At 43.2% G+C, this 24,873-nt stretch overlaps 1 protein-coding gene and 1 pseudogene across 1 annotated transcript; one reads left to right on the forward strand and one right to left on the reverse strand.

The window, feature by feature from the left end:
* Positions 1–1,058: 1,058 nt before the first annotated feature.
* Mrpl39 (mitochondrial ribosomal protein L39) lies at positions 1,059–16,429 on the reverse strand. The gene is made up of 10 exons (NM_001398882.1): positions 16,340–16,429; positions 15,590–15,796; positions 13,516–13,655; positions 12,110–12,209; positions 11,679–11,746; positions 9,207–9,319; positions 6,978–7,043; positions 5,910–6,063; positions 2,148–2,195; positions 1,059–1,162 (listed from the first exon to the last, which is right to left on the reverse strand). The coding sequence occupies exons 1-10, from the start codon at positions 16,401–16,403 to the stop codon at positions 1,112–1,114; spliced, it is 1,011 nt and encodes a 336-aa protein (NP_001385811.1). The 5' UTR covers positions 16,404–16,429; the 3' UTR covers positions 1,059–1,111.
* Positions 16,430–18,717: 2,288 nt separating this feature from the next.
* LOC120095730 (small nucleolar RNA SNORA70) lies at positions 18,718–18,810 on the forward strand (annotated as a pseudogene).
* The last annotated feature ends 6,063 nt before the right edge of the window (positions 18,811–24,873 follow it).

The raw sequence follows: 24,873 nt of genomic DNA on the forward strand, positions 1-24,873 counted from the left end.
AATGAGAGTTGGGCAAAAAATAGTCTAAGGAGGAAAAAAAGACACCACACAGGGGAAATAAGTTCTTCAGACAAAGCCTGGGCACAGCTTCCATGACTGTTCAACTAGAATAGGAAAAACATTTTTGCTTTGTCAAAGTCTTCCAAAATACCAAACAACAACAAAAACCCCAATAATCAAGGTCTGCTCAAAGGTGTGATGAAGCAGATATTTTCAGGCACTGCTGGGGATATCCCTTCTCAAACCTGATGCAGGTTAGGAGGTAAGTTATGAAAAGGGATATAAAGCTAATTCTGTTCTAGGTCTAATACTGCCATGTATTCTTCATGGCTGGCCATGGTTAAGTGCATACAAATAGTAATCAAAGTGTAAAACCTGGATGTGATACTCCATGTCTTAACTGCATGGAAGTCCGGGAGTATGTATATAGACTTTGGGTCTAGTTAATTTTGTTAAATATTTGTTTTATTTGCAACATGTTTATAATAAAGTTTGTTACAATTACATATATATGCATATTTATGTATATTTTTAAATCTAAAAAGAGAAAAACCATTTTTAGAGGCTAGCATCTTGTAGCATCTAACAGCACTACCAGAATGCAAGTTTATCCAGAATTCCTGGGGGGGGGGAGGGGGCAGCACCTATGGGATAGAACAGACTTGGTGGTGAGATCTCCTGCACTCTCCTTGTAGATGGAAGAGAAACAGTCTTAACAGCTTGTGGGAATTAAATAAAATGCTCACACCCTAATTCTAGCACTTGGAAGGCAGAGGCAGGATTGCAGAGCAAGATCCAGGCCAGGTTTAACTCCATACTGACATACTGAGACCCTGTCTCAAACAAAACAGGGAGGTAGGGACTTAGCGCATTGGCACGCAGTGACTGACAGCATCTCCCATCAATAACCACACTATTTTGAACAAGGATGTTTACTATACCACTCTTTAAACAGCAAAACCTGGCACATAGTGTATTTTTAGATGCATCTTTACATGGGGAAGGGGCGCGTGGATCTCCTTAAAGAACTGTATCCACAGAGCAGAAACAAACGCACATTGTATTAAAAGCTTTTATTTTAATTTACTATACATATTTAAATTTTCGGACACTACTGGGTGGGTGCGGTGCTCTCCGTCTGTGTGATTTCATCTTCGGTTACCTGTGAAGACACCAACAACTTTACCCTTCCTCCGGCTCTCTCAGCTCACCCTCTGCACAGCTCAACCCACCACCCCCCTCCTATGAAAACGGCCCCGCTTTCCTTCAGGGATTATTACAGGTTCAACAACAACAAAAAACAAGTACAAATCCAAGATAAATCACCAAGTGTGCCCATTAAAAACTATATAATCAGAGGCATATTACATGTAGGTTTCTCACCTCACCCTATTCTTTCATCTATAAAACAAAAGCATTACTAGGAGAAAAATGAGCCAAGTGAAACACAATGTATCCTTCATCAGTGTGTCTTGCTGTGGGCACGTCTGTTTGAAACAGACTGTACAGACCAAGTGCAAATGGACACTAGGATGTCCCATGCCCCTGTCCCATGGCACATGTCTGTCTCTAGGCCTTACTTTAGAGTTCAGAGGGTGACTGGGAATTAGACTAAAGCAGGAAGAGCTGCTGAGGAGGTGTCACTGGGCAGGTATCAGACAACAAGCGTGAAAGACGTCATTTTAACACTTTTATGTAGGCAGCCTAAGCATTAAAGACATGTTTGGAATCTAGTTTCCAGGACATTTACACATGTGACAATCATGCCAACTTTAAATCTCAGAAGTCTTAATTTTTCAAATATTCATTAAGTTCATAAAATTTAAAGCGGGGGCGGGGGGGGGGACCACAATAAGAACTGACCCAGCTACTAAGAGCAATTATATCATTTCTCTTCCAGTTCTGTAGTGTGATTCGCATGCTGGTAACAAATTTAAAGGCAGATTACAGCTGTATTCTGGCCAAAGACCATCGGGATGAATAATTAGTGAGACAAATTATTACTCTCTGTTCCTTTTTTTGAACAGAGAGTTGTTTGTTTGTTGGTGTGTTTGTTTTATTTTTGGTTTGTTTTGGTTAGGTGTTGGTTGTTACTTAATTTCTAAGAAGTTTCTTTATAGAAAGAAATTTCTGAAGTGGAAACTTACCATTTTCCGTGATCTTTCCAATAGCTTGTCCCAGATTGTAAACTGTGCCTGAAAGAAAAAATTTGCTATAAATGACATACGGAGGGAAGCTGGGATGTTTGGATTTATTTTATCCTTACATGTGTGTTTCGCCTGCAGAGATGTATGTGTACCATATCAGTGCCTGGTGCCCGGGGAGGTCCAAAAGGGGCATCAAATCCCTGGAACTGGCATTAGGAACCGTTGTGAGCCATTAAATGGGTGCTGGGAGTTGAACCCAGGTCCTCTGCAAAAACATGTACTCTTAACCATCGAGCCATCGCTCTAGCCATCCAGAGGAAGTTCAAATCTTTACATAGCCTTAATAAAAGATTGTGTGTGCACGTCTCTATGTGGGCATGTGTAGTGTGGTGTGTGTGTGTGTGTGTGTGTGTGTGTGTGTGTGTGTGTGTATGTGTGTGGTATGTGCGTGTGTATGTGTGTGGTGTGTGTGTGTGTGTGTGTGTGTGTGTGCGCGCGTGTGTGTTAGGTTTCCAAGAAAGCTAGAGGCCTCAATACCTAGGTTGGAGCCTCCCTGTGTGGGTCTGTAGGTGCTGAGTCATCTCTCCCATCCCTTCACATAGCTTTTTAAACCCAGTGAGAAGATGTGCAGATGTATGATACAAATCTGAACTGTGCAGGGCACCCTCTGCTTGGCTCCGACATGCTATTCCTCCTCTTCCTCCTTTGTCCTGCTACATCATTTCCATCCATCCCTGAAACCATTCTTTCTAGGAGGAAGCAAGGAGGGTGCCCCACTTCCCCAAACACTATAGTTCTTTCCCTAAATAGCCTATCTCAGCCTACGGAAGCCACCCTTTAAGTCCTATCACACGCAATCAGAGGAAGCCATTAGGACCAACTGCACTGCTCTGACACTGGCAGACCCAGGATTCAGCAAACTAAACCACCAAATAAGCAGAAAGTTAACAAGGTGACACTGGGGCACATACAAAATGAGCTCAGAAAATCTGTAATAAAAGGCAAAATTTTTAACTATCTACATGCAAACCCTTCTAAAGGAAGCATGGTATGCCAAAGAAAACTATCCCTTCCTGAGGCCTAAGGAACTGGTACAGAGACCTTATTGTGTAACTGGGACAGAGCAGACAGAAGGAGGGGCCTGCAGTGAGGTCAGCAAGGCAAGCAGGGTAGCCACTGCAGAGCTCTGTAAAAAAGCCAGAGTGAGGTTTGTTGGAGGGAAACGACTGCCAAGTTGGGGCATGAATTATACAATCTGTATATGGTACACCCATAATCCCAACTTTAGGAGGCAAAAGTAGGAGTCAGAAGATCAAGGTCACCCATATCTACACAGTGACTTCAAGGTCAGCCTGGACAAAAAAAAAGGAAACAATGGGCTGGGTCAGTGGCTCAGAGGTTAAAAGCACTGTGTATTCTAAAGAACCCAAGTTTAATCCCTCGCACCCACATGGTGGCTCATAACCATCTGTAACTCTAGTTCCTTGGGATCCAATGCCATCTTCTGGCCTCCACAGACCACATGATACAGATACACATGCAGACAAAGCTCTCACACAAAGATGCTTTAAAGGAAACAGAGAGTTGTGACTACACATTACAGGCCACACTATGGAGTGTGAAGACAAAAGCCAGAGGGCGTGGTAATCCAGGTGGTTGTACGCTGCTATGCAATGGATAGGTTAGAATCAGAGTGTGTTCTGAGCTAGGAGTCAACTTACTAGTGACTGGAAAGGAAGAAAGAATCAAGAATATTTCAAGTAAGACATGGGAAGACTAGGGCAAGAAGCATATGTGCAGAAGTCCAGCATGCCACACGGTGTCATCAAACTCGTGAGAGTCAGGCTCTGATTCTATCATATGGTCATCCCTTTCAATAGCAGTCTTGACTGCTACAGCTATAACCATGTTGCGAAAGCAAGACGGTGCCTCCCACATTACAATCTACCAAACTGTTTCAACTATGGTAGCTCTTCTTCCCTCCAGCCCAACTTCAGGCTCTGTGTATTTGAAAGATTTGAAAGAAATGAAAAAATATTTAAATAGATGAAAAATATCCCATATTAATATATTAGGAAAATGAACATATTGAAGGTATGGTGGTTTAAATATGCTTGGCCCAGGGAGTGGTCTTATTGGAGTAGGTGTGGCCTTTTGGAGGAAGTCTGTCACTGAGGGGGTGGGCTGTGAGACCCTCTTACGAGCCACGTGGGAGCCAGTCTTCTCCTGTTTGCCTTGCCCTTAGAACAAGACGTAGAACTCTCGGCTCCTCCAGCACATGCTCCCGCCTTGATGCTAATGGACTGAACCTCTGAACCTGTCGTCCTTTCTAAGAGGTGCCTTGGTCATGGTGTCTGTTCACAGCAATGGAAACTAAGACGAAAGGAATAATTCTCTCCAAACTGCTTGGGTGGTTTAGAGAGATTTCTGTTATGCTCTCAACATGGCTAGACTAAAGTTAAATGAAATGCAAAGCAATTACAGTAGTAACATTTTTATAACAATATATATGCATATATGTTTAGAAGCTTCTAAAACTGAGCTCATATTGCTTCTGTAAAGGTCCTTAGAATAAGATATCTCTCCTCCACCCAATTTTTCCACCCACACCTACACCCCTCCCCCTCTGAAAGCACCCTCCCAATCATGTCCCCTTTCTCCTTCCTATCATGTTCTACAATCCTTCCCTCCCCACCCACCACTGCCCCCCACTCCTAGCTGAGTGACTGAGAGCAGGGGCCGGATGTCAGTTCTTTAAGGGTGGGTGGGACCCTGGTAGGTCTACCATTCTAATGATGACCTAAGAGCCATGAGTATGTGGGCAGCACAAACTGGACTCAGTGAGAAATAGAAACGTATGGCACAAACCTGGAAGAGTTAGAAGATAATGGATGTGAGAGGAACTAAGGGAAGAGGGGACATAAATATGACCAAGGTACATGTATACATGAAGCATTCAATTAACAACATTAATTAATAAAACACACTGGCCAGGCATCATGGCACATGCCTTTAATCCCAACTATTCAGGAGTAGAGGCTGGTTGAATAGGACAGCCAGGGGTATGTAGAAACTGTCTCAAACAAGCAAATATATTGGGGAAAAAATGCAATTTTGACAAAGACAATAAAATGGGAGAAATTATTCTACCTTCTTCCGTGCCCTTTTTAGACTACAGTAATGACCACTGAGGTATGGGAGATGGATGGGTGCGTGGGAGCAGTGGAACAGAACTGAAAGTGCAGAAGCAGCCCCACCCAGACCACTTTCCTACAGCATGTTCGTGCCCTGACTGAGACATCCTGTTTTCTAAGACATCGGCCCTGAAGAACGCATCCATAGGTGCATGCGACCTATTATTTCTCATACCTGCAATCACCACAAAGCCCAACGTTTACAAAGGAGTGAAAGGAAAAGCCTGAGCAAGAAGTAGGGGCAATGTGGGAAGAGGCGCCGTAGGAGGTCCAGGGCACCCGGAGGCCTCACTGGCTCACAGGCGCCCCATGCCTCAGTGCACCATCACTTTTTTCTCCCACTTTGGAAAATTAAAATATCATCTTGATTTGATTGAATTTTTCCAACAACTGTTTCTTCCTTGAATGAACCTTTACTCCTAAACGAGTGTGTTTTAAATCCTGAAGACCCTTGGAAAACTATTAGTAGAACACAGGAAAATGAAAATGTATGTTCTTCGAAGCTTCATAGTCAAATCCAGACTCAACGCATCCCCGACTCAGAAGACTCGGCTCTGGCTTCACTTACTCTCAAGTGAATGGGTAGCGAGAGGCCCTGAAATCTGCGCACCAGGCTGGGCTGGCTGCGGGGAAGATTGTGGACCGCTGACACTTCATACTGGAAACAAACACTTGTTCTCGGAATAAGAGGGCCTTCACTCACATCAATGAAGTCACCGATTCTGGTTTGATATAGAAAAATAAGAAAGAAAACCTTGATATCAAATCACAGTAGTTTGAAAATATCTACTCCTTACTGCTTTATCTCAATTCAAAAATAATCTGATTCAATCCACCTGTCACCACCCTTGATATACAAAGTCAAGAGGATAAATTGGAAATTATAAGATAAATCTTTTTCTTACTTAGGATTCATATAAATATAAAGGATTTTGAGTCACAGAACACATCATGCAACTTGTCTAAGTCTAATACCTTCTACCCTTACAGTAACTCACAGTAGCCACATCTATAATTCTGCATGCAGACATGCTGGGCGCAGACATTAAAAGCTGTTTCAGGAAGAAAAAACCCTGTGACTGTGGAGCCGGGGAAATCCTCAGTTACAGGAGGACTCACTATGTGTGTGTAAAGACGGCCTCGGAACCTGCATAAAGCCAAGCATAGCTACACATGCCTGTGACCCCAGTGTTGGGGACTGAGACAGACAAATCCTGGACCTCACTGGCTAGCCACAAGCTTCCTGTTCAGTGAAAGCCATGTCTCAAGGGATAAGGCAGAGGCCCGAGAAGACACTGTCTTCCTCCCTCTGAATGCTCACACTGGGGAGTATGCATCCATGAGCCCCCGTTCTCTCCTTCCCTCCCCCTCCCCCCTCGTGGACACTGCTCTCCAATGGAAAACATCAACATACGCAGTGGCTTTTCTTCATCCTTGCAACAGAGTACATTCCAATTTAACTCACATGAAACATAAATAACAAATTAGCACTCATAGTTCTACGCACAAAGCTCCCATGTCACAGAGTGAGGTCATGACAGCACAGGACAGTCCACATGCATCTCCTAAGTGAACACACTTCACTAGGCCAAGGTCAGGCTTACAGTAGCAGAGCTGCCCAATTTTAGATTCCTACCTGTGTAACTTGACTATTCTCTCAGGATTCTGAGATGCCTTCTCCTCTATGAAGTCCACTTTGTACCTAAAAGCAGCACATACACAAATTAAACTCTAAATGGAGAAAACATCTAGAGATGCTGCCCTCTGTTGGAGCTTCCTCCTCATGTCCCTGCCTCAGGCTTCAATCCCACTGCTCCATCAAACTCTTCTCAAAGTCACCTGCTTGTTGACAGCCAAGCGGGCACTTCTGACCCTTCACTTTTGCTCACCATCCCTCGTAGCGCTTTCCACGGCCTCAGGGACACAGTCGCAGCCTACTAGCCCCGCTCTTTACCCACCTTCCATCCCCCTAGCCCACACCCTCATTTTTACTTAGCCATCTGCCTGGAAGTAGCTCTCTTGACTTTCAAGTGTTAGCTTCCACTGATGCAGGTGAGTCCCCACACCTCTGCCCCATCCATGTCTCGCTTCTGTGCTAGAGTCCCCAAACTTCCTGACATCCACCAGTGTATTTGTTGTGGCTCAGATGAGGAAATGCCTCCATGAGATCCAGCTGTAATGCATTTTCTCAATTAGTGATTGATGGAGGAAGGCCCAGCCTACTGTAGGTGGTGCCATATCTGAGCCAGTTTCCTGGGCACCAGAAAGCAGCACCACTCCGTGGCTTCTGCATCAGCTCCTGCCTGACTCCTTCCTATCTTGACTTCTTCCAGGGATGAACTATCTGGAAGTATAAGATGAATAAACCCTTTCCTCAACTTGCTTTTTGGTCATGGTATTTTTATTAGCAGCAACAGAAAACCCTAAGCAAGACAATATTCCACAAACTCCTTAAACCTCCGGTCACCAATTAAACAAAAAGTCTCCTTCTTTCCAAAATCCATCATTTTTTTCATGCATTCCTATCTTAATATCATAACACAACCAACCATTCATGAGTCTAAGTGAAAAACCAGAGATTTCCTTGATTCTTTTAATGCCACTGCTTCACGAATCCTACCAATTCTACTGCCTGAAGTCATTCAGGAAGTGCAGTGGGAGGTGCAGTGGGAGGTGCAGTGGGAGGAGCTGTGCAAGGGCAAAGTGAGAGGTTCACTGGGGAGGTGCAGGGGGCAGCGCAGTGGAGAGCACTGGTTTACCGCTGTCATCCTTCTTCTGCCAGGCACCCATGCACATGAAGGTGCCAAGTCCTTGAATATGTCTTTCCTACCCCTCCTTGTCCTCTTCGAGTCACTGATGGTGCCTTCAGTTCTCTCAGAAGCAGGAGGCCCAATCACTAAATGGCCATCCACAGTCCAACGTTCTTGTCCTCCTGTACTTTCCAAAGCTCTGCGCCTTCTCCATCACACAGTGAACATCACACGCTAAAACACTGCCCAGGAACGGGCTTCAGTCAATCCTTTGGAAAACACTGTCTTCTAACCTTTGGGGCTGACTGAGTATCTTTCATATCAGCATTAATTACTGTCTACAGGAGACACTATAAGGTATACTGCTTTTCAAGATGCCAAGCTAGATAATAAGTTGAGGAGCCTCTTAAACTAGCTCGAGAATACATGACAAGATATTCCCATAAGAATGTGAATCCACTGCTACACAACTAAGGAAATTCTAATGCACACCCTGTCCTAACACAAGGTCAACATTGTGGCTTTGGGCTTTGGAGGAAAGGCTGCCCAGTACACAAAATAATGCACAGGTTATCTCTTCAGAGTGGAAGAAAAGGGGAAACACCTATCTAGATAAAAAGGGAAGGGGCAGCCTAAAAACCAGAAAACTAGAACATTATGAGAAGGTTATTGAGAGAGAAGGGACCACTTTTTTCAGAAGCCAGCAATGAGATTAATAAGTGGCAATACAGAAAGAGCAATGTATTACAGAAAAAGAAATCTCAGGGCAAAAAAAAAAATAGAATGATGCCTTATAGAAATCAAATATAAAAATTCCTGGGGAGCATGGAAGTGTAAGAGAGTCACAATCCCAGGAACTCCAAATACTAAGGGAGGACAATGAGAAGTTCAAAGTCTACCTGCAGAACTCAGTCTCAAAATCAAAAGTAAAGAGAGAGCTGGAAACATGCCCAATGGGAGAGTACTTGACTAGGACACACAAGTCCCTAGGTTCAACCCCAATACTGAAAGAAACATATATAAGAAAAATAAAATAACAAAACTTAACACTGAGTTCTCCTCGTTAGATGCTATTCTTGGAGGTCAGCCTTGTTTGAAAGGCAGTCAATGCTTACTTGTTATGTTGAAATATTTCTAATGCCACTTTTGCATCAACTTCCAGAGTTTCAAAGGGAAGGTCCCTATATATTAAAGTATGGGCATCTTTTGTGAAAGAACGTAGGTTCTCCTGAAAAAAGAAAGAACTAATCATTAGTAACCATTCACCCAAAGCACTTCACTGTTAAGTCAGAAGACAAACCACATATTTAGTGCCGAAGATCTAAGGTTAAACAAAGGGAAAAGGAAAAACTAATTTATTAAGACATTTTCATTCAGAGTATTCCAGTATGTAGACCAACACATTCCTTCAATTCCAGAAACTAAAAAATGTATAATGTATTATATTGGTGAGTAAAAACTGTTAAAGACAGATCTGCAGAGAAATTTTTAACATTTTACCCAAAGCATAAAAATAAATGCTGATTACAATTATAATGCAATGAGTAGAAACACTAATAAGCCATGAGCCCTACAGATACTGCTTACACATGACTAACACTGAGTTCAATAAATGCACGAGGAAACATCACTGTTTTCACTCCTCAGCTTTACTGGTTGTGTGATACAGGATATTTAATCTCACTGTGAACCCTGAGACTGCGAACCTGTTTCTTGTTATGATATGGCTCAGCCCCAGCACACACTTTAACCCAAGAGCTAAATAAAGGCAACAAGAGGTCATGAGGTCAAGTGAGCAAACAGCCGGCAGGGGGTGAACACAGGAGAACCCAGGAAAAAGAAAGTTTTTACAGAGTTGAAGGACAGTTAAGACAGCATGGAGGAGAAGGAGCTCTCCCCTCTTCAGAGATGTCGGTGAAGCAGGAAGGTCTGCTAGCTGCCTCCTGAAGCTTTCACCACATCATCTGGCTCCTGAGTCTTCGTTTGGCCAATCGAACATTAAAGGCTACAGTTATATAGTGTCATTCAGGACCACCGTAATTTACGAAGCAGACAATATAGACTTAGCTGACATACATAATTATGTGTCATTGCTATTTGGGTCAGTTTTTCATATCTAATCTCCCACCTTAAAAAATATTTATTGATCTTATCCGTATGTCTGTGCGTGCAATTGCCTACAGAACCAGAAGAGTGTGTCAGATCTACTGGAACTGGAGTTACAGGCAGCAATGAGTGCCTGATGTAGGTGGTAGGAACAGAACCTAGGTATTCTGTAAAAACCGCAGGTGCTCTTTAAATTACTGAGCCATTTCTCTGGCCACATCTCCCTCTTGATATGACTCGAATATAAAAGACTCTCAAACTCTACGCTAGAACACTGTTGTGCGTGCGTGCGTGTGTGCGTGCGTGCGTGCGCGCGCCTGTGTATACTTGTGAAGGTGACGGGTACAAGACGGGGCCAGAAGAGAACGTCAGGAATCAGGTGTCCTGCTCTCACACTGTGTCCCACTGTGTCCAGTGTTGGCCACAGGACCTGAAGCTGGGCTGGTGATCAGCAAACCCTCAACAATGCCGCCCCATCTCTGCTCCAATACTCCCTACAGTGCAAGGGGCTGTAAGCAAGCAGTCACATGGAGCTTTTCACACGGACACTAGACATCTGAACTCAGCCTCATGCTCATACAGCAGCTTAGGATTTTCATCACTGTGATAAAGCACCATGACCACAGCCAACTGGAGGAGGAGAAGTTTATTTCTCTCATACTTTCACATCACAACCCAGCATCAAAGGAGGTCTGGGCAGGAACTGACAGAGGCCATGAGGTAGTAATGCTTAGTGGCTTGCTCAGCCTGTCTTCTTCTAGCTCCCAAGAGCACCAGCCCAGGGATGGTACCAGTCACATGGACTGGGCCTCCCACATCAATCACTAATTAAGAATGTTCTACACAGACTTGTCCAAAGGCCAAGCTGGTGGGGGCATTTTCTCAATTGAAGTTCATTTCCCCCCCTATGACTCTAGCTTCTGTCGAGTTGTCAAAAATCTAGACAACACACACTGCAAGCCTTCTTACTGTGCCATCTCTCCTCTCCAGACAGCTTTCAGAATGTCACTTCCAAAGCTAGGCATGGTGGCACACACCTTTAATCCCAGCACTCAGGAGCCAGGGGCAGAGGCAGGCAGAGCTCTAGGAGCTTGATCTCAACCTGATCTGCACAGTTAATTCCAGGCCAGCCAGGGCAATACTCCCTGTCTCAGGCAAAAACTGAAAAAACTGAAAAAATAAACAAAAAAGAGTCAAGCTAGAATAAAACTACAACATCTGACTTCACTATTATGAATGTTCTGATACAATCATATATATCACAGATAAGCTGAAAGTCACCAGTAGACTGATAGGGAAGGACAAACGGGTGGATGGGAGAGTCATGACTGGCAGGCAGACAAACGATGATGCTAGATAGGCGAATCCTCTTCCAGAGACTGTCTGGAGTGTCTTCGATGTGCAGCACCATGAGCGTTATTAACAACACTATTCTGGCAGAGAAGACAGACTCGGAGAATAATGTTCCAGAGCACACTTACTTTGGTTGGCATCCACTCATCCAGTCTCTTATCCAAAGCGACATCATAGCAGAAGGCCCCAGCAATCACTGTAAATGCAACAGCAGGTCAGTAGGTCAGCAGGTCAGTAGGTCAGCAGCTGACCTGTCTTCCCACTTCCTCCCCTCCCACAAATTCAATTTAGCAATAATCTTAAAGATGAAAAAGAAAAAAAAAATCACAGTGTAATTCCATGACACCTGTATTTAAGAGTAATTAATTTTATTCTTAATTACTGACTTATCAAATTATTCACACTGCATCCTAACAGAGTGATTTTATTATCTATACTAAATGAAGAACATATATAGTCTTATACTAGGTAAAATCAGAAATAAACTCTTTAGATAATCAGAAGTAATTATCAAAACAGTCACAGATCTGAAAAGCACAGATATTGATGTGTACTTTACCAGGAACGTCAGGTACTCTGACCAAGCTGACCACGTAGTCATCTTTGAATGCCCTTTCTAGTACACAGCCCATCATCATGGCACAAGAACGCCAATACGCCTAAAGAAAGAAACACATACAGTGCAACACACTGCGATTCACCCAAGTCTCTACAGCATACAACGTAAACCAATGCTTCGCTTAGCACATGCCTTTCCAACATCTCCCATTCTCCTCCTAATACAATCAAAACCTATTATGCTTTTGCCAAAATACCTAGGTTCACATCCAGACTTTACCTTAGTCAAACTGTGGAAGTTCTTATCATTTATTCACGGGAAAATGGGAAGAAAAGCACCTACTCTTCAGAGTTTGAGATTAAATGTCTACCTATAATCACTTAGACCAGTAGCTCATGCATAATAAATACTCAGTGTTATCACTGCTACAGCTGCTATCACTCTCATTTGTCATTTCTTCTTTTATATTGTATGTGTATCTAAGTGTTTCTACATGTGAGTGTCTGAGGAGGCCAGAAGCCCCACAAATTGGAATTCCTACAGGTGGGGTCTACAAACACCTGGGTGCTGAGAATGAACCTAGGTCCACTGCAAGAGCAGCAAGTGCTCCCAACCACTGAGCTGTCTCTGCAGCCACCAAGCAGGAATCTAGTGCACCCAACAATAATATAAAATACTGTATCTAGAGACACTAGCCAAGGGATGCTACAGCCTAGAGGATTTTGTCAAGTAGAACCGAGTAGGTTCCACAGAGCAGACAGCTTTAACTGAACCATAAGATAAAAATACAATTCTAAAGGGGAAACAACGTGATCTGCACTGAAGGAAGAGCATCAGCAAAAGCAGGGGGGAGTATAAAGTGTAAACCGGCAAGGACCGGCAAGGAATAGGGAGAAAAGATCCTGGAGGTAATAACGCTAAAGCAGCAGGCTGGAGGCCATCATTCGGGCACCAGAAAGCTATGTCGCCTTTACCACGAAGGCGGGTACTTCAGGGATAAAAAAACATATATACCCTGTAAAGTCACTAATAAAACTTAGTAGAACTGTAAAAGGTTATATTTTAAGCAGTAAAAACAAGAGGGTGAGGGTGGAACAGACTCAAAAAGCTGCTAAATTCACCCACTGAAGATGGTGATTTCAGAACAAATTCAAGTTATGTCAGTAGGAGTGGAACTCCCAATGATATAGTGGGTTATCAAAAGTTATGAGCATAATGGCATGCCCTATACTTTTCTCAATCCAAACAGAGGCAAGTTGACACCACTAGTGTTTTGACCTAAGCTGACCAGTAACACATATCTAGTAGAATACCACATATGAGTCTGGCCATATGTTTAGACCATTTACTCCACAGAACACAGGTTTGACTTAGAAGGAGAACAACAAACTGGAGGAGCCAAATACCTTATTCACTTCTCTTGGATCAGGGTCTTTGAAAGTAAGAAATTTAATCTCACAAGACTTGGTCAGAGGTTTATACATGTCCCATGGCTGTCCGTCCACAAGAGCCAGGATGGACTTCTTACAGTACCACTCACTCAAATCTAGGAATATAAAATTGATTTATGATCTAAATGTTAAAAAAATCCAAGATGAAAGGTTACATGTTTAAGTGCTATAGTATAAAACAGAACAATGGAAGCAAAATTCTAGGGATTATTTTTGCAGAAATAAATAACACCATATATATTATATTATTATTAAATAATATTATATATATATTAAAAAATCAACACACAAAGATATCTTTAACAAAATTACCCAAACCTTTAACAATATTTATTAAAGCTAAGTCTAGTCAGAATTTAATCTACCAATTAACAAAATAATCTTCAAAGAGCTATAGTTAAATACTCAAAGAGGAAAAACATGAATACATGGATTGATGCACTCACAATTTAAAAGAAAAGGAAAATATATCTGTCTTAGTCAGGGCTTCTAACACTGCGACCAAACTCCATAACCAAAAAGTAAGTTGAGGAGAAGGGTTTACTCGTCTTACACTTCCAGAATCATAATTCATCACTGGAGAAAGTCAAGCAGGGCTGGATCCTGGGAGGCAGGAGCTGATGCAGAGGCCACGGAGGAGTGCTGCTCACTGGCCTGTTCCTCATGGCTTGCTCAGTCGGCTTTCTTTTAGAACCCAGGACCAACAGCCCAGGGATGGCCCCACCCACTATGGGCTCAGCCCTCCCCCACTGATCATTAATTAAGAAAATGCCTTACACCCCAGCTCCGAAAAAAAAGAACCAAAAAAAAAAAAAAAAAAAAAAAAGAAAATGCCTTACAGCTGGATCTCATGGAGGCATTTCTTCAACTGGGGCTCCTTCTCTGATGACTCTAGCTTGTGTCAAGTTGACACACAAAAACCACAATATCTACACACACACACACATAAATATGCTTAAATTATCCTAGAGTCTTGCTCCAAAACCACCTTTCTTCCATTATCCCATGACACAAACATTTCAAATTAAATAATACAGGCACCGTTGTAAAACTGTAAATGTGAATTCACTGCAAACCAATCACCTCTAATCTGTTCCCTTACCTAACCTAAGAAAAGTCTAACCCTGAGTACATATCTTACACATACTCACAAAAATTATCAAACTCTAATTTGCCTAACATATCAACTAGTACGTAAGTTCTGTAACAAAGGTCTTGGCGGTCATGATGAAGGTGACTCAGAAACTTCATCTCTGCATATGGTGTGTACAGAGTTCCATTGGGGCCTTAGACTTGCCTTACTCTCCTCTATAATCTCCTCTGTCTACCACACGCACATGCTAGGAACTACAGGAAAACCGAATGAGTAATTATCATCAGTGCTTGTGTAACTGCTAGAGTGGAGGGAGACTGAGTGCACATGCCTTATCTAGAGCCAATGCTGCAAATACCTGAATGGCATTATTACCGAGCCTTTTAAAAGTTAAACAGCAGTCAACCATGCCTATCTACTATTTGGGAAATATTTCAACTTAAATATCATATCTATACAGGCCCTATCCAAATGTCTTCAGTACCTTTACACCCAACAGAAACAAAACAATTAACATTAGCATTCACTACACTTACGTTTCCATTCATACATTTAGTACCTATACTAAATAAAACCACAACACAGGGGACAAGCTGGAAGGAGACATATAGTCAGTTAGAAAAAAAAAAAAAACTAAAAAGGAAAAGGCAGAAAAAATGAAAACTTAAAAAAAAAAACCCTCAAAATCCTTTAATGAGACCTGCTAGATAAATGCTCCCAGTCATATTCTGGCAAACTTGGGAGACAACCAGACAACCTGTACACCACAGAAATGCTGCACTAACTATCCACAGTCCCCACAAAGTAAAAGGGATAGAGGGTGGCAATGTGGCATGCAAATAAATTCTATTGCTTCACAAAGTAATTACAGCATTTCCTCCTCTGCAATGTTCTACAAAGCTCGAGTAAAATGGTCAAAACTGTCCTGTTACTTACGCATGGCACAACTGTAGGGAGTTGAAATGTTTTTATTCATCACGAAGACAGTGCCAGGATCAGTTTTCCCAACATGCTTAACTTCGATCTTCTCTGTTCGTGGAGTTAACGATAACTGCCTACTCTTCTCTTTATTAAACAGATCATTCCGCATTTCTGTCAGTTCCGCGGGTGACAGCTCGGCAGCTGGCGATGTCGCTATAAATCCTATGAAGAAATGAAAGAGTGAATAAATGAGTAGCCTACTATGGACCTGTAACAAGTACAGAGAGCGGTAGAATTTTGCAGAACATACGTCAAAAATCCCACTGGAGCAAACTTAAACCACTTTACAACGTTAATAATTTAGGATTCAACAGCGAAAAAAAAAAAAAAAAAAAAACTCTGGGCTCTGATTTAGTCTCATATCACCACCGATGTGGCGTCCCAAAACCAGACTCAGTGGGAAGGAGAGCAAAGCTGTGCATGGAAAGGGTCTGGGAAGAAAGCTCCAGGAAAGCGGAAATTCCATGCCCAAACTATCAATATCTAGCATAAGAAATGCTGAACTTTTCTTCCAAACTCCAATGCAAGGGACTTGGCTAGGCAATCACGAGTACTCAATCCCTAGAGGAGACTGGGACATGTCTGCAGGAGACCAGGACTCCTTCCTAAAAGTTCCACAAGAGACGCCCATGTCCTCATCCCTCCTCTTCCCTCCGATTTCTGCACCCCATATTGTCTTCCCAGGCTGAGAACGCAAAAACTCACGCCAGCGGGCTCTGCCGCCCATGCAGGGGCGCCGAAGGGCCACCCTTCCCACTGTGGTAGCCATAGCTTCCGAGGCAACCAAGGGAGTTCGGCGCCCGGGTCCTTCTCTTCCCTCTTCCCCCGGAAACCCGGAACACGCGGCGGAGGTTCCGTAGGACCGATCGGCTCGGGACCGGATGCTGGAACTGCGCGGGGCCACGCGGGGGCGTATGCGCGCTTCTCCGAGGATTGCTCAGCCTTAGCTCTGAATATTCTCCTCGGTTCAGGGGCGAGGAGTAGCCCAAGTGTCTCCCGGACAGAGTTGTCACACATTCGCCTTCGTTTCACCAGGGTTCCAGTTTCCGGGCAGAAAAATTAGAGGAGGACTTTTTGCGTTGCTTCTTTGACAGTCTGGCCAGCCACGCTGGATAAAACTCTAGAGGGTGGAATTAAAGAGTTTTGCAAAAGTGAGTTTTGGATCAGCTGCAGTGGGTCTGAACCCGGCTCACCATTTAATCCGCCACATCACTGTGCTCTTGGAAACACATCGTGTTGGTTTTGGAAAGAACATCCTAGAACTCTTTTCGAATCATCTAGGCACGTCTGCACGGAGTAAACGGGGATTTGCGTGTAGTCCGTGGATGTATCCCAAAAGCATATATCCCAAAAGCGCAAACCATGCTTGGCGCTCAGCAAATATTTGTTATGACTGTTCGTAAAAAACACTACTACATCTAACGCCTTTGTGGTGCCAGCATGATACTACTGTTGGAGCAACATTCTACACTTCTGCAAAGCTCAACCAATATCGTTCTATAAATTTAATCAGGGATTTACACATGAGCCCTACTTCTCACTTGTAGTGGAGCACACCCCCACCAGGCAGAAGGGTCAACTGGGACACAAATACTATGCTTTGTGGCACACAAATGTGCTGTCTCCTTCGCCCAAATAATACATATTTACAATTGCATGGGGAAAGTGTTAAGACATAGCCTTGTCTCTCTCTTTTTTTTTTTTTTAATTTATTCTGTTGTTATGAGTACACTTGCTGTCTTCAGACACCAGAAGAGGGCATCAGATCCCATTCCAGATGGTTGTGAGGTTGCTGGGAATTGAACTCAGGACCTTTGGAGGAGCAGTCAATGCTCTTAACTGCTGAGCCATTTCTCCAGCGCCACCTATCCTCATCTTTAAGGTAAGAAATTTAAGTGACAGATGCCTGCAATTCCTCCTCAAGAAGGCATAGGGAGGAGCTAGAGAAGCCTTAACTACCTAGCACACCTTTTCTCAGCAATAAAAATTCTCAATCAACCCTGGAAAAGTGTGTGCGCATGCGTGCATGTGTGTGTGTTACCTCCTTAAATATTCTATGGTTTCCCTGAAAGCTTTCAGTTTCACAGTTTTTAGAGATTGTATCCATTTAGCCCCACCTTGAAAGACCATAGTTCACCGCCACATTTAAAACAAGCCTCTAAACGTTAACTTAAGAGAAACTAATCATAAGCACATCTGTACATGGCTGACTGTCGCATCTACAATTGCAGAAAGTATTTGCTGGAAGGATGCCACAGGTGATAGTGGCCAACAAATACTGAGTATATGCTAATTATAAAACTACTTATTAACCCACGTAACTGCCTTCAATAGATGTGATGTCATTTGCCAGGCAACGTTTGGAGAGTTGGAGAGACCTACCCAAGATAGACTGTTGACCAAGAATTCCATATATAATATATATAATCTGTGCACCTGTTGCTTGCCTGTTCTAGAGAAGGTCAGAAGACAGCATCAGATCCCTTGGAACTGGAGTTCCAGAGGGTTTTGAGCTGTGAGAACAACTGAACTACTTTTCCTCCTCTTCCTCTTCCTCTTCTCTTCCTCTTCCTCTTCTCTCCCTCTTCCTCTTCTCTTCCTCTTCTCTTCCTCTTCCTCTTATTTCCTCTTCCTCTTCCTCCTCCTCCTCCCCCCTTCTCATCTTGGACACAGGATTGACCAGGCTAGCCTTGAACTCAGAATCTGCCTACCTCTGCCTCCTGAGTGCTAATCTAAAGGCATGTACCACCACACCCATTAAGGAGGCTCTTGTTGCCAAAATTCAGGACAGTTTCTCCCCCACCTTTTATTATTTTTTTAATTAAGCGTATAAAATCTTAGGATTCATTGCAGTAATTTCTTGTCACTGAACATTTCCAATCATTCCCCTCCCCTCCTTGCTAGACTCGCCAAGTCCTTTCCCCAGATAATCCCCCCACTTTGCTAACACTGTGGTTTGAATTGATGTGTGTTAGTGGGCTCCTCTGAGGAACAGACCCAAAGGCAGAGTTCAATATGAAAGAATTTTAGTAACAAGGAGAATTATGATAAGAAGTTTAGACATAAATGCTAGTCCTTTCCCCAGGGAGACATGATGTGTCTCCCTGTTGCACACAGCAGCCTTCTTTGGTAGTGTATGTAGCCTGTTGCCTATATGGGTTGCCTTGAAGACAATTTTCTGGCAGTTATTCAAGTCTCTGATCTCAATGTTGTCCCATTCTAGGCTCTAGACATGTATGTGGGATGCCTTTGGGTAGCCCAAGTGGCCATGATTCACATTGGTCAGGTTGATTGTTACGCCATTCTGCACCAAGCTGCAGAATAAGGAACACTGAGCCTCATAACTGAAGCTCACATTCCTGGCTGCCACAAGATCCACAACTCAAAGAAGTGGGGTTTCACCAGGTTTAATGCCAATGAATTTGAAGCAATGGTTGATTTGAAGCTGCTCATTCCTGATGGCTGTGGTGTCAAATAGATATATTTTTTTCACCCTATCAAGTCATGTTCAATAATAAATCTTACATTCAGACTGTGGAAAAACATAGTAATTTTCAAAATTAAATGGCAGTAGGGAATGAAGGAAAAGATTTATTTACCAAGAAAAGGGTGCTGGATAATGAATGGAAAACAACCAACGTTCTGCAACTATCAGAAGTGAAGGAAAGTGTCATGGAACACTAAAGAAAGGTAAGTTGTTAAGTGTTTTGGCTCAAACCTTTAATCCCAGCACTTGGGAGGTAGAGGGAGGAGGATCTCTGAGAGACTGAGGCCAGCCTGGTCTACACAGCAAGTCTGGGACCTATCGGTTACACAGTGAGACTCTGTCTCAAAATCAAAACTAGACAGAATTGGCTTGGATCCATTTAAATAACCTGTGTGCAGGTGCGTAGGTATGCATGTGGAGGCCAGAGGTCAACTTCATCGTGTATTTTAAGCATTGTGCAGTGTGTGCAGCTTGTTTCTTGAAACAGGATTTCTCACTGGCCTGGAACTCACCAAATAAGCCAGGTTGTCTTGCTGTCTAGTCCATGGAAGCCAACCCTCTGCCCCCCAGTGCTACAGTCACAAAGGTGCGCTTCCACATCTATCTCTTCTACACAGGTTCGTAAGCTCGAAGTCAGCGGCTGATGGTGCACGGTGAGCACTTTACTGACAGGTCTGTCTCTCTAGCCCTGAAAGTCACCTAATCTTAAGTATCATTTCACTAACCACAGAGCAACCCATGTCTCTTTTCTGTGGGGCAAATGTGTGCTGTCCCCAAAGCCTTTGATTTTGTTTTTCAAAGATTTGTACCTTGAATCTCAGCATTTGATTTTACTTTTCAAATTAGTATATATTGATTGAATGAAAACTTTAAAAAAAACTGTTAGAAGCACATAGCAAGTCACTTTCATCCCAGTTCTCCCTCTCCCTCTCCCTCTCCCTCTCCCTCTCCCTCTCCCTCTCTCTCTTCCTCTCCCCCATCTCTCTCTCTCTCTCTCTCTCTCTCTCTCTCTCTCTCTCTCTCTCTCTCTCACACACACACACATGCACACACATACATGCTTCTTGAAACTTCTCTAAACTAAACCAACTATATAACTTTATCTTCACTCTTTTGATCCAAATGCAACATACCAAACATATGAGTCTGTGCCTGGAAAAACTGTACGACATTTGTTAGTGGAGTTCTGGGAGGAACAGAACTCAGCATGCAACCGAGAGCAGGCAGAGTTCAGCAGGCTAGGATTTTAATCAGCAGAAACACCTGTGTGTTAGTTAAGGTTTCTATTACTATGATTAAAGATGAGCAGCAGCAACTTAAGGAGGAATATTTTATCTTACAGCTCTCTGGTCACTCTCCATCACTAGAGGAAGTCGAGGCAGGAATCTGAAGGCAGTCACTGAAGCAGAAGCCATGAAGGAGTGATGCTTCCTGGCTTGCTTGCCCCCTGGACTGCTCAGTTTGTTTTCTTATACCCCTTACCCAAAGGTGGCACCACTGGAAATGGGCTTTACTCTCCCACATCATTAGAAAGAAAATGCTCGGTAGGCTTGCCTACAACTGAGCTTCTGAAGGCATTCCTTCAACTGAGATCCCCTTTTCTAAAAAACCCTAGCTTGTGTCAAGTTGACAAAAAAGCAGCCAGGACAGCCTCTGAAAGAAAAGAACAAGCAGCCAGGAAAGGCTGACTACACGTGAAAGAAAAGGAAGAAAATTAACTAGATACAGTCTTCTTGACCATCCAGGCAGTCTAAGGAAGATTTGTCAACACCATCATGGCTCACGAACCTTGAATCAAAGTCCACCATGAAGGGCATCTTGGTCTCCCTGGAGCTAGCTTACCTCAGCATTCCTTCCACATGCAATGTTCTACTGGGACCTGCTCCTGAGAAGTGGGATGGTAGCCTCAAAATATGCATGGCAATGGGTTTTAGAATTTATTAGACGGTAGCAGGAATTAATAAAAAGGGTGTATCATCCCACGCTAGCGCCGCCTACTTTCTGGCCCCAGCGGTCTCGCCACCTCCACGGCGGGCCCCATGAATCGACAGCGCATCTTGTGGTTAGCAGTCATAAATTCCTATGATCCGGTAAAATCAAAACTCTAGAAGCTTGTAATTTATCAGTCAGATTTATATTAGTAAATTCTCACCCCACCAAACGTCCACACAATAAACTCAGAGCCAATTGATGTTGATATAAACTGCCCACCTAGATAAGCCAAATTGTCCTGTAATTATCCGTCCCTTATTTGATATTCATAGCTACCTGTGGCTATTTCAAGCTACACGAACCTGGGTCGTCCTTCTCTTCCTCCACCTTCTTGCCTTCTCCCTTCTCTCCCATCTCTTCTGCCTCTAAAAACTATCAGCCCGCCCTCTTTTCCTGCTGTCCAATTACAGGCTCTTGCCTTATCTTTCACCTGCCCTCACCTGCTTACAGATGACAATCTACCATTAGAGGACTGAAGATCAACCATAGTACTTATAATTGGACATCTATAAAGTGCACGAAATAAGCTGCATTTTATAAGTCAAGTGATTTAAGGAGCAGTTGATATGATTTTACATGCCCCTCATAAACATGCCCCGTGTGTGTGTGTGTGTGTGTGTGTGTGTGTGTGTGTGTCCCTGCGTGCACACATCAAGGTCCTATTTCCACCTGACTTAATGATTTGCTGTGAAACAACAAAGAATGAAAAGCAAATAAAAGGCGTATTTTTTTTCCCTCTCTGCTGATCTATGAAGTTAAATGGCATGATTTCTCTACTATCGTTCTTTATCAAGTTCTTTGTGAACTGACTTCCTGGGAGTCTGCCTGTGTGTGCCGAGCATCTCTGGAAATACAAAAGGCAGTTGAATGTAAAGATGTACAAAAGCCAAGGGATATAGCTGAGTAGTACAATGCTTGCCTAACATGCACGTGGCTCGGGGTTTGATCCCAGCACTGCAAAAAGATTAAAAAAAAATAGAACGAATATGTATGTACAATGCAACAGACCCCTTCAATCCCTCCAGTTTACAATCCCTCCTTAAGCCCAAAGAAAATCCCACCAGCTCTTTCTTAACATTAAAGAGGGAACCAAGGGTACGAGCCATCATGGAATAGCACTGCTTGTCGATAATGTTTTCTTTTCTGTTTTGTTTTATAAAATCACACACACACACACACACACACACACACACACACACACACACACACATGTTAAGGCTTTCTCTAGTCTTCAATCTTTTTTCCACAACACAAATACTTTTATTAATTATTTGGGAACTTCACACAATGCATCTTGGTCACATTTGCTTCGGATTCCTCCCAGGTCCCTCCCACTCTTGTGCTCCCCTACCTAAAACAACAACAACAACAAAAACCCACCAAGACCAATTTGTATTTCCCATATACTCATTGGCGCATGTCCACACTCCCAGGGGCCAGCCCCTTAAAGAAAACTGAGTCCTTCCTCACCGCCCCCAGCTCCAGAAGCTATCAATTGTGAAGACTACACTTTATGAAGAGCTGCATTTTACCACCGTTATCACAATTTTTAAGGTCTTTTCCCAATGGCTTCCTGTTTGGATTGTTTCTTTCAGGGGTGGGCAAAAGTGGGGGTTGTCACAGAGGTCGTGTCTCTCATTCTCAGTTATGAGTCTGCAGTCACGGATACCTCCGCAAAAGAGGCTTTCTTGCCAAAGCAGCTGGTGGCAGCATGGATCGTGGAATTCCACTCGGTTTCCGGTGGCAGCACAGATGACATAACCTTCACTCTTAAAAACAAATAATGTTGGTTTAAACTACAGATGATTCAGTAAGTGCTGAAAATTACAAACAAAGTCAGGAGCTGAAGAGACCATGCGGATCGTGTATCCCACCCCTCCCCCTCGGTTAGTAGCCAGTGAAAAATGAGTCATAAAGAGACTGGTGTTTGGCTCAAGGTCATCCAGAATGCCAGCGTGGCATCTGGGTTTCTTGGAAACACTAGGGCATGCCAAAAATGTCAGGACTCCTGAAGCATGTGGCGTGTGGTCCTTAAATCATTCAGAATTATCCCAGCCTGTGACAGCCACGGGGGCAAAAAAAAAATCCTTCACTTCATAGTTTGGGGGGGGGAACATCACAAGAATTCCCCCTCCCGTTTGTTTAAAATTTCAAAGATGTGCTTATTTGTCAGACATATGTCCATAGGAATTTTCTTTGAAGGAAAGAAACAAACATGTTTCCTGCATATGGGAATCCTGCTCCTACTTCGGACTGAGAGAGCCTTTCCAACCAATCAGAATACAGCTTATGTAGACACTTAGGATGGGAAATGCGTGGGTCCTGAAGAATGGAGTAAGAACTGGTTAGCATTTCTCCTCCTCCTCCTCCTCCTCCTCCTCCTCCTCCTCCTCCTCCTCCCCCTCCTCCTCCTCCTCCTCCCCCTCCTCCTCCCCCTCCTCCTCCTCCCTCTTCGTGTGTGTGTGTGTCTGTGTGTGTGCTTTTATGTAGCTGTGTATGTGTGTCTATGTGTCTGTGTGTGTGTTTGTGTATGTGTGTGTGAAAGAGAGTGTATGTATGTGTGTCTGTATGTATGTGTATGTGTGTGTTTTAATGTATGTGTGTGTCTCTGTGTATGTGTATGTATGTGTCTGTAGTGTGTATGTGTGTATGTGTATATGTGTGTATGTGTTTTTAATGTATCTGTATATGTGTCTGTGTATATGTGTGTGTGTGTGTGTGTGTGAGAGAGAGAGAGAGAGAGAGAGAGAGAGAGAGAGAGAGAGAGAGAGAGAGAGATTCATTCCACCAGCTTTATGTTAGTTTTACAAGGCACCACTTGTCAATGGATCCTAATGCTACTAGGGTCCTAGTTAGAAAACCCCTTTCCGTGTCAATGAACTGAATCACATTCCCTAACAATCCCCTTTTCTTAATTAGTCACAATTTCCCTTCCCTTTCGTATTACTTTAAATTCTTGGCCCACCTTCCTTGTCCGTAGTCCCTTAACTACAGCTTGCCTCCTCCCAATCATGACATGCTAGGGCAGACAGGAACACATACATCTACAAAAGAAGCTAGTTTGCCCAAAGACTGGAAATCCTTCCCCACCCCAGCATCATATAAGTTGTACAGAATTCATAAGAAAAGCCCACAAACTCCAAATGTATACGTTGGTCACTGTGGGAATGATTCACAAAGGATGAAGCCTCCTGGGTCAGGGCTTGTGAGCTTCTAACCTTTTCCAGGTCTGCAGTCCACCTCCAACACTGGAAATGATCTTTAAAAAAAATGTTCTTCCCCTGGAGGTAAACTCCCTAATCTGTTTTACCAAGGCTTAAACGCATGTGCATACAAGGCATACTGAAAGAATTCAGCAGGCTTTTGTTTATATTATTTCTATGTATGTGTGTGTATTTGTTTATATTGGTGTATGTGTATGTGTGCATGTGTGTGTGTATGTGCACGCATGTGAAATAATAAGAAAAAGTGAAAAAATAAAAAAAGGCTATGAATTTAAGAGGAGCAAAAAAAAAGGTGGAACTAGCTGCAAGTGGAAAGAGAAGAGAGAAGCAGAAAACAATGTAAACGTATATATTTTTTAAATATTGCAAAAATAAAACCATCTCTCTTTCCACTGTTTGTCTATGGTTTCCTGGCCCAATTCTTTGTACTTGGACACAAAAGCCTAGAAATTCCAATTCATTCCCTCACAACACTGGTCCATGCCTATAACAGAGTCATGTTCACTCAAAAGCCACTCGAAAACTATAGACTCATA

The sequence above is a fragment of the Rattus norvegicus genome, chromosome 11 (genome assembly GCF_021556685.1).
Source record: "Rattus norvegicus strain SHRSP/BbbUtx chromosome 11, alternate assembly SHRSP_T2T, whole genome shotgun sequence".
NCBI lineage: Eukaryota > Metazoa > Chordata > Mammalia > Rodentia > Muridae > Rattus > Rattus norvegicus.